At 52.9% G+C, this 14,766-nt stretch overlaps 1 protein-coding gene across 1 annotated transcript; it reads left to right on the top strand.

The window, feature by feature from the left end:
* Positions 1–90: 90 nt before the first annotated feature.
* On the top strand, positions 91–4,184 carry LOC119112681 (protein cereblon-like). The gene is made up of 8 exons (XM_037236934.1): positions 91–509; positions 791–990; positions 1,295–1,456; positions 1,772–1,859; positions 2,015–2,151; positions 2,479–2,545; positions 2,794–2,987; positions 3,934–4,184. The coding sequence occupies exons 1-8, from the start codon at positions 351–353 to the stop codon at positions 4,130–4,132; spliced, it is 1,206 nt and encodes a 401-aa protein (XP_037092829.1). The 5' UTR covers positions 91–350; the 3' UTR covers positions 4,133–4,184.
* Positions 4,185–14,766: the final 10,582 nt, after the last annotated feature.

Raw genomic sequence — 14,766 nt, 5'->3', positions numbered from 1 at the left:
TTTGGGGCAGGTACCACAGGGCACCAGACATGCTAGGTTCTAGAAGACCGGCAGATGCCAGGTGCCCTTGGGTGTGACCATTCTCTATTGCCAGGTATCTGAGTTTTTCTAGGGTATGGCCTCTTTGACATCCTTAAGCATTGTGCATGCTTACAGTCCATGCATTTGTTTACAAATCAGGACTTGAGGAAACTATATGGCAGAAGTGCAGGAAAAGAGTGAAGCTTGCTGCTGAGCCATTTCTGTCTACCTTTTTTACAATTCTGCTTATTGTTGCTCAATCTGGCATGTGATGGTGCTGTTTCACCTTTACTTTGATGCTGAATTGATGCCTGTTTAAGCAGAGTAAAATGGCAGAAGATTCCAATTCAGAAAGCTCTGAACATGAACAACCTGCTCTTGCATATGCATGGGCTGAAGAAGACAATTTTGATGAGGCAATGGACATACCAATGAACACTGAAAGCGAAGAGTCCAACTTTGATCCTGTTTTGGCCACCCAGCATTCAGTAAGCTGACATGCTTTATACCCAGCTGCTAGTATCATGTGGGTTGCATTGCATCATATTTCATAAGAGAGCATGAACAGTGGATTGACCCTAATCATGTCTGTACAAGACATTTCAGCCCAGTGTGGAATCATGATGGCAATGACAGCTGTGTTTATTGCAATATGTGGTGTGTTATTTTAATTGTACCATTTTACCACACCAAGATATGTCTGTCTCTGTGGTGTATTATTTTAATTGCACCATTTTACCACACCAACATATGCTTATCTACTCTGCAGTACTTGGGACACGGTGAGGAAATATATGGCCGCACCGTGCTGGAGGAGGGTAGCTGTGTGGAGCTGCCACTGCTGTACAATCCTTCAGTGATGCTGATGCCTGGTCAGACACTGCCACTTTCCATCTTCCACCCAGCCTCTGTGGCTATGGTGCGCCGTGTCATCGCCTCCAATAAGACATTCGGCTTCATCAACAACAAGTAGGTGATGCTGGGTGTCTGGCCAGCATCGTGGCGTGGCGGACATTGCCGGCGTATCTGTCACGCTCAGCTGTACCTTTTCCATGGTATGTTGTTGCAGATACAGCCATCAGCTGTTTCTGTGCCATATCACTGTAAGATCATTTGAAGGAAATGTTTGGTGTTCAAAGCTGCCAGCAGTTTAGAGATATTTTTGTATGGTTTGAACGTGCTCGCCCGTCATCATGCCTCTAGGAAAGCTGTCCACAGCCGGTCGCGGCCGGTGTCCCACCCCGGCCTGTGTCGCTGTTTGTGTGCGCCCCAGCAGCTGTGTGCGGCCCGCCGGCTCCTCCGAGGCTACGATCGGTGTCACGGCCGAGATCTACGAGGTGAAGGAGGACTCGGAGGACGCGTACACGGGCTTCGCCGTCAAGGCCAAAGGACGCCAGCGATTCGAGGTCGTGAGCACGCGGTCCCAGGTGGACGGGTGAGTAGCTCACCGGGCGGGGCACGGCCATTGCAAACAGCACGAAATTGATCATCTTCCCGCGTACAACGGTGGTGCGCCACGGCCATAAAGTGACGCGCGTTTTCCATAATCGATAATGTGTCATCCGTAGTCGCGACGGTGTTGTTCACACTGGTGACTGTGCGCTGCTCTGGCTTCGCGAGATGGTCATTTACAATGATATATGCTGTAGGTTGTATGCTTGCGATGCCGTTTGGGTGATTATCGTGGGGCTGACATCGACTGTGCCCTTCCACTCTCCCTTGTGATCGGGCGCTCTTGCCGCGCCGACAGTGTCAAGGTGGGCCTGGTGCGCATCCTGCGGGACGAGCTGCCGGCCGGCCCGTTCGCCTGCTGCCGTGCTGCCTCCGTCTGGCGTCAGGCTGGCGGCGCCGGCGGCTCGCTCCGTCACGGCCGGCCCGGGCGGCCTCCACTTGCTGCAGGTGGAGGCGTCGGCGGGCCGAGCGCGCCGCCCGCCGCCGCCTGGCGCACCTCGACGCCGCCGTGGTCGGCTGGCCCTCTTGGCTGTATGCACAGTACGAGCTGGCGCCGGCGGCGGCGCGCGTGTGTGCGTGCAACGCGGTGCCTGTGTGCGCGCCGGGCGTGGTGCCGGCCGACCCGGCCGAGCTCTCCTACTGGGTGGCCATGAGTCTGCCGCTCGATGACGACGTCAGGTGAGGCAGCGCCACGCTCCGTATCGTGCGGGCCGGCTGGGGACGGGGAACCAAGCGCCAGTTAATATGTCGTACAATACTGGAGCAAACAGCTGCATGTGTGTTTTGTTTTGCTTTTTGTTTTTTTGAGCGGCGTGTGCCCGTGCGGCGTAGACCGATCTCTGGCCGCGTGTGTGCCAGGGCCCGGTTGCTGCGGCTGTAGACCGACCTCTGGCCGTGTGTGTGCCAGGGCCCGGCTGCTGCGGCTGTAGACCGATCTCTGGCCGCGTGTGTGCCAGGGCCCGGTTGCTGCGGCTATAGACCGATCTCTGGCCGTGTGTGTGCCAGGGCCCGGCTGCTGCGGCTGGACTCGGTGGTGAGGCGGCTCCGGTACGAGATCAGCATCATGCGCACGGTGAGCCCGCCCCGACGGCCGTCGACGTCGGCCGATGAAGCCGTCCCTGGAGCACACCCTTGCGCCTGGTTAAGACTGAAAGCCGCTCCCGGCTTGCTCCACCCATTGCAGTCACTCTCTATGGCCCGGATCAACGTATGCTTGGGAGCGGCGGGTGCGTGTCCTTCCAAGGTGTCTGGTACGCGGCCGGCCGCCACATTGTTTGCCCCGAACGGTCGGTGACGGGGTCTGTGCCTGTTCGCCCACAGTTCAAAGTGATGGCATGCGCCGACTGTGAGCAGCCGCTGGCCAGCTCGGACGATGTGTTCGCCATGTCGGCCGAGGGTCCTCAGAGCATCTTCGTCAACCCGCACGGGGACCTCCACGAGACTCTAACATTGCACAGGGCCAGCGGCCTACGATGCATCACCCGGCCCTCCACAGAGTACAGCTGGTTCCCCGGGTCAGTTGGCAGAGTACAGCTGGTTCCCTGGGTCAGTTGCCAGAGTACAGCTGGTTCCCCGGGTCAGTTGGCAGAGTACAGCTGGTTCCCCGGGTCAGTTGGCAGAGTACAGCTGGTTCCCCGGGTCAGTTGGCAGAGTACAGCTGGTTCCCTGGGTCAGTTGCCAGAGTACAGCTGGTTCCCCGGGTCACTTCGTGAGACAGCTAGTCTCTGGGCCATTCCATTCAGTATTGAGCGGCTGTTTTCTGGAAGTTCTTGTCTAGTCAAGTGTAATTTAGTTGAATTCATTGAAATAAATTCGAGTCCAACCCAAAGGTCAATGACAGACCAGCTGTCCACCCAGCGTCCAAACGATCAGTTTGTCCGAAAAATCTCAATATCATATTTCTGCCAGCAACCAATAACCTCATGCCTACTGGCGTCGCTACATTTCAGCACCCTAATGTACTTGAAGGAAAAAAATGGCCGTGTGTAAATGATGTGTATCTACATTACGTAAGAAGACATCCGTACCGATTTGTGACACTTTAAAATTTATTTGATTCCAAAAATTTTAATCCAACCGGTACCTCCAGTTCAGTGGAGCTTATTCCCGGGTTAGAATGCTCGCATAGATGCCCCTCCCCCCCCCCCCCCTCCCGCTGGCCAGAGGCGGATGCAGCTGGATACCTGGGGCGAATGCTGGCGTCAGAAATTTGTGATGTTTTCGCTCATGGTGTGCCGACCTTGTCGCTACAATGTATGCACCGGAACATCTGCTGTTGATATGTGCATGAAAAATGTACACTGTACACGGCAGTCGCATAAGTGGACGTCACACCCCTGTCGGTGTCTGCTTCGGCCGATCTCGGCCCTACCGTGGCCATGCGGGCGCCCTGTAGGGGTCGATGTTATCGCCGCTGCCGTCCGCCGGCTCCAGCTGACGCACCCCGTCTCCTGCGTCCAGCTATGCCTGGGAGATTGCCCACTGCACCCAGTGCAGCAGTCACATGGGCTGGAGGTTCACGGCGTGTCGCGAGTCGCTGCGGCCGACCTCCTTCTGGGGGCTGTGCCGCCGCTCGTTGGCCGTCCGCTCCGGCCCGGTGGCCGGAGCGCCGCCGCCCGACGAGTCCGACGAGCCCGGTCAGATCAAGCTGATCTTCTGAGGCGGCCGAAGGGTGGCCTGCCGAGGCGGCCGGTCATTTGACGGTGGTGTGCCGGGGAAGGGGATCGCGGCTCGGGCCGGGAGACCCGTGATCCGCGAATTCAGGCAGGTCAGGCGGGCTTCTCACAGGACGTGGCTTCCAAGTGTCGCGGTGGTTTGCGTTACGTCGTACGCATCGGCATGGTGGCGCGCTTCGCCCTGTCAACAGTTTGCCTTTGCGGCGGTGGTAAAGACGTTGCTAGATGGATCTGTTTGCCGACCAGGCGATGCGATGCAGGCTGCTGGTGTCGTGTGTCATGCGGAGGGCTGTGAGCTGATCCATGTTGTGATCCGTTTACAGGATGTGATCGGGCTGTATACTCGGGCCGGGGGTGTGTGTGTACTTTGTCGTGTATCCGCATCCTCCCCAGCCATCGGCAGCCGTTGTAGCGCGCGTCGTGCGGTGCGGCCTGCCGGCCCCGGAACGGGGTACAGTCGGTTGCGGTGCGGCGCCCTCCATGTCGGTTATGGTGCCTCTGGTGCTCCAGCAGCTCCCGGCACAGCGCTGGGTGTGCTCGGCTGGAACGGGGAACGGCTCACATTGGCACATCTTGCTGGCATAGGTACTGAGATTCGGATTTTTGCCCTGTGCTTGCGGAGCTTTGAGAAACGTACGGCAGTTTGTTGGGTGCCGAGTTTCCTGCCTGAAGGGCTGTTACTAATAGAATTTGGAAATGCTATGAATATGCCCGCACCCCTAGTTTACTGGAACAGGTTTGTATCCCCACCCCTTCACTACGGATCCCGAAAACTTTTTTTACACATTCAACGCCGAAAACGGCACTTTGCGCTGGCTGGCCGTCATACCAGGATTTCCGGTCATCCATTAGAGAGGAGATTATGCTTTCATGCTTACGTGAAATGCCCGACACCTGCATGGACGTTTGCGCAGTCGGACAGAGGGATATGAGGTGTTATGGCCCGCATTTTACTGGCAAAATGTCGAAAAAGCAAGTCTCGTTACATGTAACTGACGGTCACGATCAGCAGTGTTTTGCGGGGCGGCATAGAAACGTTGATTTTGTGCATCGACGTTCGGCAGCTGGCTGTCCGCCTGGGCATGTCTTTGTTGGTGTCTTATTGGCAATACGCTTATGCTACGGTAATATACGAGTACATATGTTGGGTTTTCCTTGTGCTGGGTTTCTCTGGCGGTGCGAGGCGGCGGCGCGTACCCATGTTGATAATGGTGATTGATAACTTGCCGGCACAGGTGTCGATTTATATTATTTTGAGTGGGTTACACGCCCCCCCCCCCCCCCCCAACGGTGAGTTCGCCTTCGCCCCAACCTTCCGACGCCGAAGTAAAACAGGGTATGAACAATGAGAGATCAAACATTACGTTTATTGCAGAGCGGGTTCGTCTAATTGTTTCACATGTTCACAGATATCTTAGTAAAGCCAGCGCAAGTTGCAACTTCATATTCAGTCGATAGTTTTGTGTTTTCTTCGGCGTGGTGCATGCTAGTCATGCGATTGGCGTGGTGTTGTTGACTGTTCTGTTATGCCATTGCGTGTTGTAATTAGCGATGTTTCATGTGCAAAACCAGCATGTTGCGTGATTTTGTTTCGAAAGCATGAAATGAAAGCAAACTGCTCGAGATTAGGACCCAAAAAACGCGACCTGGTTACCAGCTGGTTACCTTCGGAGGAATGGTTGGAAACGTGCCGATCTCCACTTGGACGCCGAGCGCTCGATGGAACAGCTACGAGAACTTGTCGATCGGCACCAGCTGACCAAACCAAAAAGCGGCAATTGCCCGACAGCATGCCTAATCCGAGTGCCGAGTTGCCACTTTGCGCCCCCGCCTGGCGGCTATCAGCCGGGGAGTCTGTGGCAGCCTTTAATAGTCCCGCACACCAACTTGTACTATTTACCCCCCACGGCTGTCCACGTTTCAGAAAGCCCTAAGACGTATATCAGTTTCAGTCCTGAAGCCACATAACAGCTATAGTCATTTTATTTAAGGCGCACCACGTGGTGGGTTTGATTTGCGCCTAGTCCGTACAGAGAAAACCTACACACCGTACAGGGAGACACACATACGCATAGATACACAGTTCCAGTCAATGAGTCAGCGATCTGAGACAGTGAAGACAGCCTGGCGTGTGGAGGGGGGGGCGGACGGCCGCCGCGGGCAGCCGGTTCCACGCGGCGGCGGCGCGATACGGAGTGGCGCTGGGTGGCGCTCCGTCGGAGGCATGGCACGTGTAGCGGGTAGACACCGCCAGAAACAGCCTGAGTTTGCCATTGGGAAGACTCGGAGCGTTACGTTACAGGTGGAGCTCGCAGTGCACGGGGAGATGCAGGGACTGTACACATTCAGGCAGTCCCGGTGGTGCACAGAATCCGCGACGCTCTGCCAGCCGAGCGCGTCCAGAACGGGTGGAATGTGATCGCTGCGGCGGACAACCACTCACCAGCCTGGCTGCGAAGTGCATCACGCCTTACACCCTGTCTTCACCCCAGATGGACAGGCAGTAGAGGATGTGGGGAAGACGTGGATTTGAAGAAGGCGCTTCAAAACCTCAGGAGTGAAGCGGTGTCGGATTTTGAACAGGGATACGAGGATTGCAATACAGCGCCGAACGAGAGAGGAGGTGTGGGGTTCCTAGGTTAGATGGTGGCCGAGGAGTACACTCAGTACCTTCACTGAAGATAATGGATGAATGTTTGTGTCGGAGATGGCGATGCAGAACCTGCCGGTGTTTTTTATATTGGGCTAGGTGCCCATCAGCATAGCATCGATCTTCTGTTGACTACCGGAACCTGGCTCCAAAGGTCGACGCCAAGCAAAATAATAATGATGCCCAACGTCAACATTTTCCGCCAAGAAACAACGACGAAACGTATTAGAGCTGTGATGTAGTTTCCTGTTCGGTTGGAGGGGGGGGGGGGGGGGGGTATCTCCAACTTCATGACGTTGAGTGAATTTGGGGAGAAGCCTGTTTGGTGTATGTTGGTTAGGTTTTCCCCTCTCAGTCCCCCAGACATATTTTGCGAAATAACGTCCCCGTGGTGGAGGCAGATTCACCACCAGATTATTGTAGCGCCTCATCTGGGGCACGGGCTCATTTTCCACGTAACCATAAGGTTGTGCCCACGATTTACATCGGCCGGGTCCCTGAATCAATGAGGGCCCTCTCTTTCGGTATGTGGATTGCAGCGTCTGACAAGGGTCCGGTATTGGCAAGGGGCCCCAAATCGGTCCGGAATACTGTTCGTGCGGTCTCACGGAGGGTCCTGCAATGCCCCTCGACACCGACGATTAAGTGTCAATTGGAGGGCACGAAGAGCTGTCAGTAAGTCACATTACGGACCCCGAACCACAGGGCTGGTCCCCCAGTAACAGTCAGGGCCTCTTGCACCGATGTGAAATGGCCTGGAACAATGGGCGGGTCTCTACATCAGTTAGAGCACCAACTTCGAACAATAGCAGTCAGGGCCTCTTGCACCGATGTGAAATGGCCTGGAACAATGGGCGGGTCTCTACATCAGTTAGAGCACCAACTTCGAACAATAGCAGTCAGGGCCTCTTGCACCGGTGTGAAATGGCCTGGAACAATGGGCGGGTCTCTACATCAGCTAGAGCACCAACTTCGAACAATAGCAGTCAGGGCCTCTGCACCGGTGTGTGAAATGGCCTGGAACAATGGGCGGGTCTCTACATCAGCTAGAGCACCAACTTCGAACAACTGGCTCCGTGTTCGGCTGGAACCCGGGGACCCCATTCCCTAGGCAGAGACAAGGTCGGGACCCGCGATTTGTATTTGGTCGGGGACCCCTGAAACAATGCGTACTGCTGTGTCGGTCACGTCCCCACAGTGCAGACGGAGCGCTCCTTGTAAGTAATGGGTCTTGAGTCGGCCAGGGTAACATTTTGCTGAACAGTGGTCGGGGACGAGACCCCGAATGCTTAAGGGCCTATTGTGTTGGTTGATCCCGGCGCGCCCTAAACAAAACTCACCACCACCACAGACCCTCTGACAACGAAAGTGGATGTGAGAGATTACGACGAGAGACCAAAAGAAGGCAATAAAAGGCCCAGTGACAGTGAGGAACCCCAGTTCAGAACGAAGACCTTTTCATCCCGTTTCAACCAGGGGACCGTTTTTGCCGAATTGGAGTCTCAGTGAGGGATCTTTGCACGTCAATGGGGGGTGGGGGGGGGGGGGAGCTCCTGCGTCTGTCAGGGGCCAAATGCTCGGTTCGGGGGCTCGGGCGTCAGGCAGGAGACAGATATATGACTGATCACTCCAAGGGCTTCCGTATCGATCTGGAAACCCTGCCCCGAGACCCTGGAAACCCTGCCCCGAGTCGCCAGCAAGACAGCCGTCAGGCACTCCGCACTGAAACGGAATGAAGTCCACGCTGACCTCTGACCGGGCAATATAATGCACCCCCAGCGCTCTACCAACTGGCCCCTTACCCCGAAAAGGTATGGGTTTCTTATGTTTTTGATGGAGCAGATCGAGATGAGGCTTGAAATGAAAAAAGGCCGGCACAACTGAGGACACTAATTCTTATCCGAGTCAACATGTGAAACAGGGTACTTAAACTTTGTTTTGCCTGCGTGCTCGTTATCTTAGAAAGAAGAACATCAATGGCCGGAGTTGCAGATTCCATCCAACCTGGCGGCGTCAGACGCTGCAGCTGACGCCGGGTGGCGGGTACCTGGTGCGCGAGAACAGCAGTCGTGAGATAACGCTTCCAAAAGTTTTTCTTCTAAATCAATACGCACGTTTCAACGTATAGGTTTAGGCATATATTTCAACTGCATAACTTTGAGATGTTCTCTGAGCGGCTTAGCAGCGGCAGCAACCTTAATACAGAGATTCTACCATAACTCGTCTAGTCCCATGACCTGATTGCAGAACCCGTCTAATGTGATGCGAATGCTAATGATTCATATTATGAGTCTAAAAACTGTTGAGGTGAAACGTGTTCGCGGGTTACTTTCTAGACTGCATAAATTGACATACTCAAGCGTTAAAACGTGCCTTTTGGGAAACGATGCCGTCTTTGTCGGCATCGTTTTTTTTTTTCTTTGCCCGCTAGTCTCCGCCTAGTATTAACCACAGAACCGTCGCCGCGCGGCCTACTGAGACTGCAACGCCGGACAATCAGGGTTGCTGTTTAAAGCTTGCGAGCGCACATGGTCAAAAGCACGTGATGCATTCTTTTGCAACTGAGTTCTGGAAACGATTGTAGATTCCCAGACGCACAGGGATTGGGCATGTCAAAGCAAATACACTACTCCATTTCGATCTACAATCTACGTTAGCTATCATCTACGTTTACAGTGTCTATGTACAACACACCAAAAAATCTGCTGAAGCCCCTGAGTGTTGTCACTCAGAAAGAGTCCTCTGAACAAGTGAAGAATGAAAGACGACGGTGTTTTTCCCTGTCATCATTTAAGGCCTGGTTTCTTCACCCTCTTGACTTCAAAATACGAACAGAAATATCACCCAAATATTGCCGGTCAATTCGAAAACTATAAGCATCGAAATATTCACAAGCGCAAGCGCAGAGCGTCCGTCAAAAAGCTCTAACATCTCAAGGTCACCCTTCAACGTCAAACACGGTTTAAAGGATGGGGAACTAACTCGATATCATCCAAAAATTACCGGCCGATTTGAAACTTGCCAATGTCAGAATATTCAACACATAAAGAACTAGCGTCCGTCAGAAATTCATGAACTCTCAATGTCACCCTTCAAGGTCAAACGCGGGCTCAAAGGACGAGGAACTCCGTGTCACCCGAAAATTACCAAGCGGTTTTCAACTTACAAACATCAGAGTACTCACCACAGAAAGAACTAGTGTTTTTTAAAAATTCTTGACCTTTCAAGGTCATTCTTGAAGGTCAAACGGGCTCAAGGGACAGGGAACACAGTATCACTCAAAAATTACTGCCCGATTTCCAACTTGTGTGTGTCATGTCATTGGGGCTTTACGACGCATTCAGCTGCTGAGGCTTTGTGGCGTCGCCTGCATCTTACCCTGACCGGAAAGGCAGGCACCGTGGGGAATCGAACTCCGTACCTCTGGTCTCCCAGACGCGCATTGGTTAACACGGATGCATTAACCACTACATTACCGGCACCCCGATTTTCAGCTGACAGACATCAGAATACTCACCACAGAAAAAAACTAGCGTCCGTCAAAAAGTCCTGACTGCTCAAGGTCTTCCTTCGAGGCCAACCGCGGACTCAAAGGATGGGGAACTGTATATCAGTCAAAATTACCGCCGGATTTTAAACTTCCGAATGTCAGTATACTCCCCCGCAAAAACACGTTACGTTACAATTACGTTAAAAAGTCCTGACCTCTCAAGGTCATTCTTCGACGTCAAACTCGGACTCCTTATTTTTTTCAATCGTTATCAAACGCGGACTCTTTATGAGATATCTCTTTTAGGACGTGCGTGCCAGCAGTTTATAGAGGGAGAGAAAGAGAGAGAGAGAGAGAGAGAGAGAGAGAGAGAGAGAGGAGAGAGAGAGAGAGAGAGAGAGAGAGAGAGAGAGAGAAGAGAGAGAGAGAGAGAGAGAGAGAGAGAGAGAGAGGTAGATGGATAGATAAATAAATAGATATATGTGCATGTTGGTATATGTAGACAGCAAATAGTTTTCTATACATTTGTTGGCAAAGGCCTTGGCATGGGTGAATTTAATAGGCTTTTTCTGCACTTGCCCTAGTTTCCTGATAACGGTTGGTGGTCCTCACTGTTTGAGCTGCAAGAAGCAGAGTTTTCGGGAAAGAAGACCAGCCCACACAGAGCTATCTTTCACCAGCCCGGCCAGCAATTCGCTGTTATCCATGTAATACGTTCCTCGCCAGCCCAGCTCCCTCCAGAGACGTCCATCCGTTCCCCGACAGCCCAACTCCGTCATAACGCCCATTGGCTTCCCCGTCAGCCGAGCTCCCTGTAGGATCACCCATCTGCTTTTTGCCAACCCAGCTTCCGCCACAAACACCCACCCGGCCTTCGACAACCCAGCTTCCCCATACGAGACCCACCCGCTCACCGTCAGCCGTGCTCCCCCATTAAACACCCTAGGTGGGTGTTCAGCCCACCTCCATCGTACCACACCCGCCGGATCCTCGCCAGCCCAGCTCCGTTGTTCCGAAACCTCCTCTTCCCGTGAAGCAGAGGTCCCTCGACCGCACCCACCGCCGCGATGAGGACTTGTGCCGGTTGACCTGTGTGCGTCCCAACGCTGCATCAAGCATGCGTTTTCTAGACCAATTTCGTGTATCACACATTTGCAGCTGATTCAGGTTATACCCAGAGTAATGTTACTCAAACATTACAACGTGGGGCTGGGTGGGAAAGCTGCAATGTACATCGCAACGCTGCTTGGTATGAAAAATGAGTGCATCGTGTATGCTCAAGATCCTGCTTTCGCCACGAATTTGAGGTGCCTCGCAGGGGAGCTTTTCTGGTCGTCAGATATCTAATACGGAAATGACAAAAATGACGTCGACTTAAACTGTCTATGAAGTTTAAGAAAAAAAAGGGGAATTTTGTCCCACTCTTGGTCCTTTGCAAGGACGCCACCGAAGTTGTCTGGCCACTTGTAGAGGCTGTTCGGCGCCTCAGTTTTAGATGAAAAGCTGGCCCGTCAAAATCGGTACTCATATGGTTCGATTTGTGTGGAAAGTAGTTAAAACTGAGCGTGTAAATGTGATTTTTGCCACAGTGACCATCGTGGCAGCTTTTTTTCTTTTTACGTTCCGTCATCTAAGTCACCGTACAATGAGGCACATTCTACAAACCCAGTTCGCTCAAAAGTACATGCGGAGTACTTTTGGGTTTGGGTGAACATCGGCACTGATATACCGTGCCCGACGTGATTCGGCGATCGACATTCTCAACGCGACATCACGGCTGACCGCGAAACGCGCTCATGTTTACTCTCTGAAGCATATGTTAGAGAGGGCTCCATATTTCTTTTGGGTCTTGAACTGAAATAGCCACTTAAAAATAACTATGTGTAGCTAACAGCCCGCCCATTTCAAGGCCTATACCCCTCTAGTTTCTGAACTGCATGTCCGCAAATATAAGGAGCTTTTTTCGGGCATAGTATTTCCAGATTAACCCTGGCATTCGTGACGTTATAATAAAGTCCTTCGAACCCTGCCACTCCATAAGCTGTGCGATGATTCAGGCCAACAAATATATAATGGTAGAGTCGTTCATATCAGGCGTTCGCGAGCACGATTTTCAAATATATCGGCCGTTGATTAGCTCTCAGTGTTGTACAAGGTCCGATGATGGATCATAATGTACCAACAAGAACGTGTCGAAGAGTGTATTTCAGTTGTTAAGTGCATTTGCGAAGGCCATTGTTTACATAGACAAGACAGTGGCAATAGGCTTATTCCTCGGAGAAAAACGACGAGAATAGAGATAGATGTGCATTGATATTTCGGCAACGTGCCCGTATCGAAACGAACAGCGAAGTGAATTCACTTCGGCTATCTGTCTGTCACGCGCTGCACGACGCTTGAAATCTGCGTTTGCTGGCAGTCACCCCTCGGCCCGCACTTCTTAGTCACGCAGCCAGTCGCATGTTTCGTAGCCGGCCGGGGAATTGTGAGCCGCGGGACGGGCACTTGCCGCTGAGTGCTACGGGCGGGGACGTCGTGCGAGCCTACTTATTCTGTCAGATGATTTAAAATACGGCATCGCCCCGACCGATGCGCTTGTCGTGAGCGGATGTGAAGGGAGTTGAAATGAAGGAGAACGTGCATTGAAAAGGACCAAAATAGCCCTCGTCGCCCGTTACAAACGAAATGCTTAGTGTTAAACTGTGGGTCTGTTTTGGCGGCTCAGGTAGGAAGAACCGCGATGACGACGCGCTGAGTGACATGTAGAATGGGGGTGTGTCATCAGTAACAAAACCAGTGAGACAAAGAAATTCTTTGGCGCTGGAGCCCACAAATACACCATAGCAAAGGTCTTCTTCCAAAAAACATAAATTCGTGAGGCGCGAGTCGATCGAAATATCGCCGTAAACCAACGCCCGGCATTGCAGCGCTGTTCCGGACGGACCCAGTACACGTTACGCTGAAGGACTGGCCGCAACCGTGGCCTATGTGTGCTGCGTCAGGTCGCAGAGCAGCGCGATGCTCCGGAACAGGTTGCGTAAGCCAAAGTCGCACCCGCTGTTTTTTGACGGATGGCGGGGCCATACCAACAAATAATCGCCGACCACGCACTGGACGAGGTTCTTGAGACCGCTGCTGGAAGTCTCGATAGAGATGTGAACTAGGAGCAGACCAGAGGCCAGTGTCCACTATCTGAAAACAAATCGAATATTTTACATTTCGGTACGAACTGAGCATTAGATCATGCAAAAATTATTGCACCTTTTTAGTTTATGTAACTATGCCCATATCCAGAGTCCTCAAATGTGACCGGAATACATATCAACAAATATGTTAGGTAGCATAACCAACCAGCAAATGATGCGAACATTCTACGGCACATGGTATCATAATAAGTAAAATGCTCAACAGTGCTACTTGATAGACTATAAACACTCACTGCTATAAACTCGAAGACAGTGCGTTTTTATGTTTACCTGACAGGGTTCGATGGTACGATTCCCGCTGGGCTGCCACGTTCGGGCAAAGCCGTTTTGAGCGCCGGAGGCCCAGAAGGCACAGCAGTTGCCGCTTGATGCTCAGCTGCTGAATCAGTCGACCGGCAAGTTTGGCACGCGCCCCAACCTCGGCTTGAATGCCACAACGTCCCTCTCCCAGACCTCTCCGGCACAGGGCTTGCCGATGGGCCCAGAAAACAATTCAATCCCGTGGTCGTGCCATCCAAGCTCAGCGGCAGATGGAGGACGTTCAGCTCGCTGCCACGCAGCTGGCATATGAACCAGTGTACGGGTGACTTAGTGGCCAGCTCAAACAGCCGGAACACGTCGCCTATCGTTTCGGTGTTGACAGCCATGCCATCACAGCCGACCACATTGATGTGACCGTCGCACTGTGGGCTCACGGAGTGCAGCTCGCTGAACAAGTGCAGGGTGCGGCCGAACTCGGACGTAAAATGAGTCACGCATCGGCTGCCTGGCTCAGCGATGACAGCCACGTATTTTTCGACGGCATTCGTCTGGCTCCGTGTGCCCCATGTAGCTCCTGCCTTCGTGGCCGTCGGAGCAGAGGATGGTCAAACCCGACTCGCGGATTGCTCCAGCATTTTGACGAGCCGCCTCTTTTTCCCCTCTGTCTCTTGTGCAGCGAATCTTCTTAGGATCTACATATTTGATTTCAAGTAGCCAGTCAATCTCTGCTGTCTTGTTGAAAGACGATGATAGCAGCAGCGACCCGTTTCGAGCCACCATAGCTGTCAACCGCCAGAGCGGTGTTAGTCAGATCATAAACGTTATAATCTACAGTGGCCGTGGTCTCAACGGAAACAAACAATCGGCGTCTGCCGCCCTTTTCCACCATGCACAGAACAGTGAATGAATATATGATTTATTGCTCTCAACTGACTCGCCAGCGCTTAGACCACTTGGTCCCGGAGCGGGCTCGGGGTTAGCACTAGCAGCCATCACTGGCTCAGCGGCGGC

This window comes from Pollicipes pollicipes, unplaced genomic scaffold (assembly GCF_011947565.3).
Source record: "Pollicipes pollicipes isolate AB1234 unplaced genomic scaffold, Ppol_2.1 Scaffold_7261;HRSCAF=8764_pilon_pilon_pilon, whole genome shotgun sequence".
Taxonomy (NCBI): Eukaryota; Metazoa; Arthropoda; class Thecostraca; order Pollicipedomorpha; family Pollicipedidae; genus Pollicipes; species Pollicipes pollicipes.
This window is presented reverse-complemented; position numbering and strand designations above follow the sequence as displayed.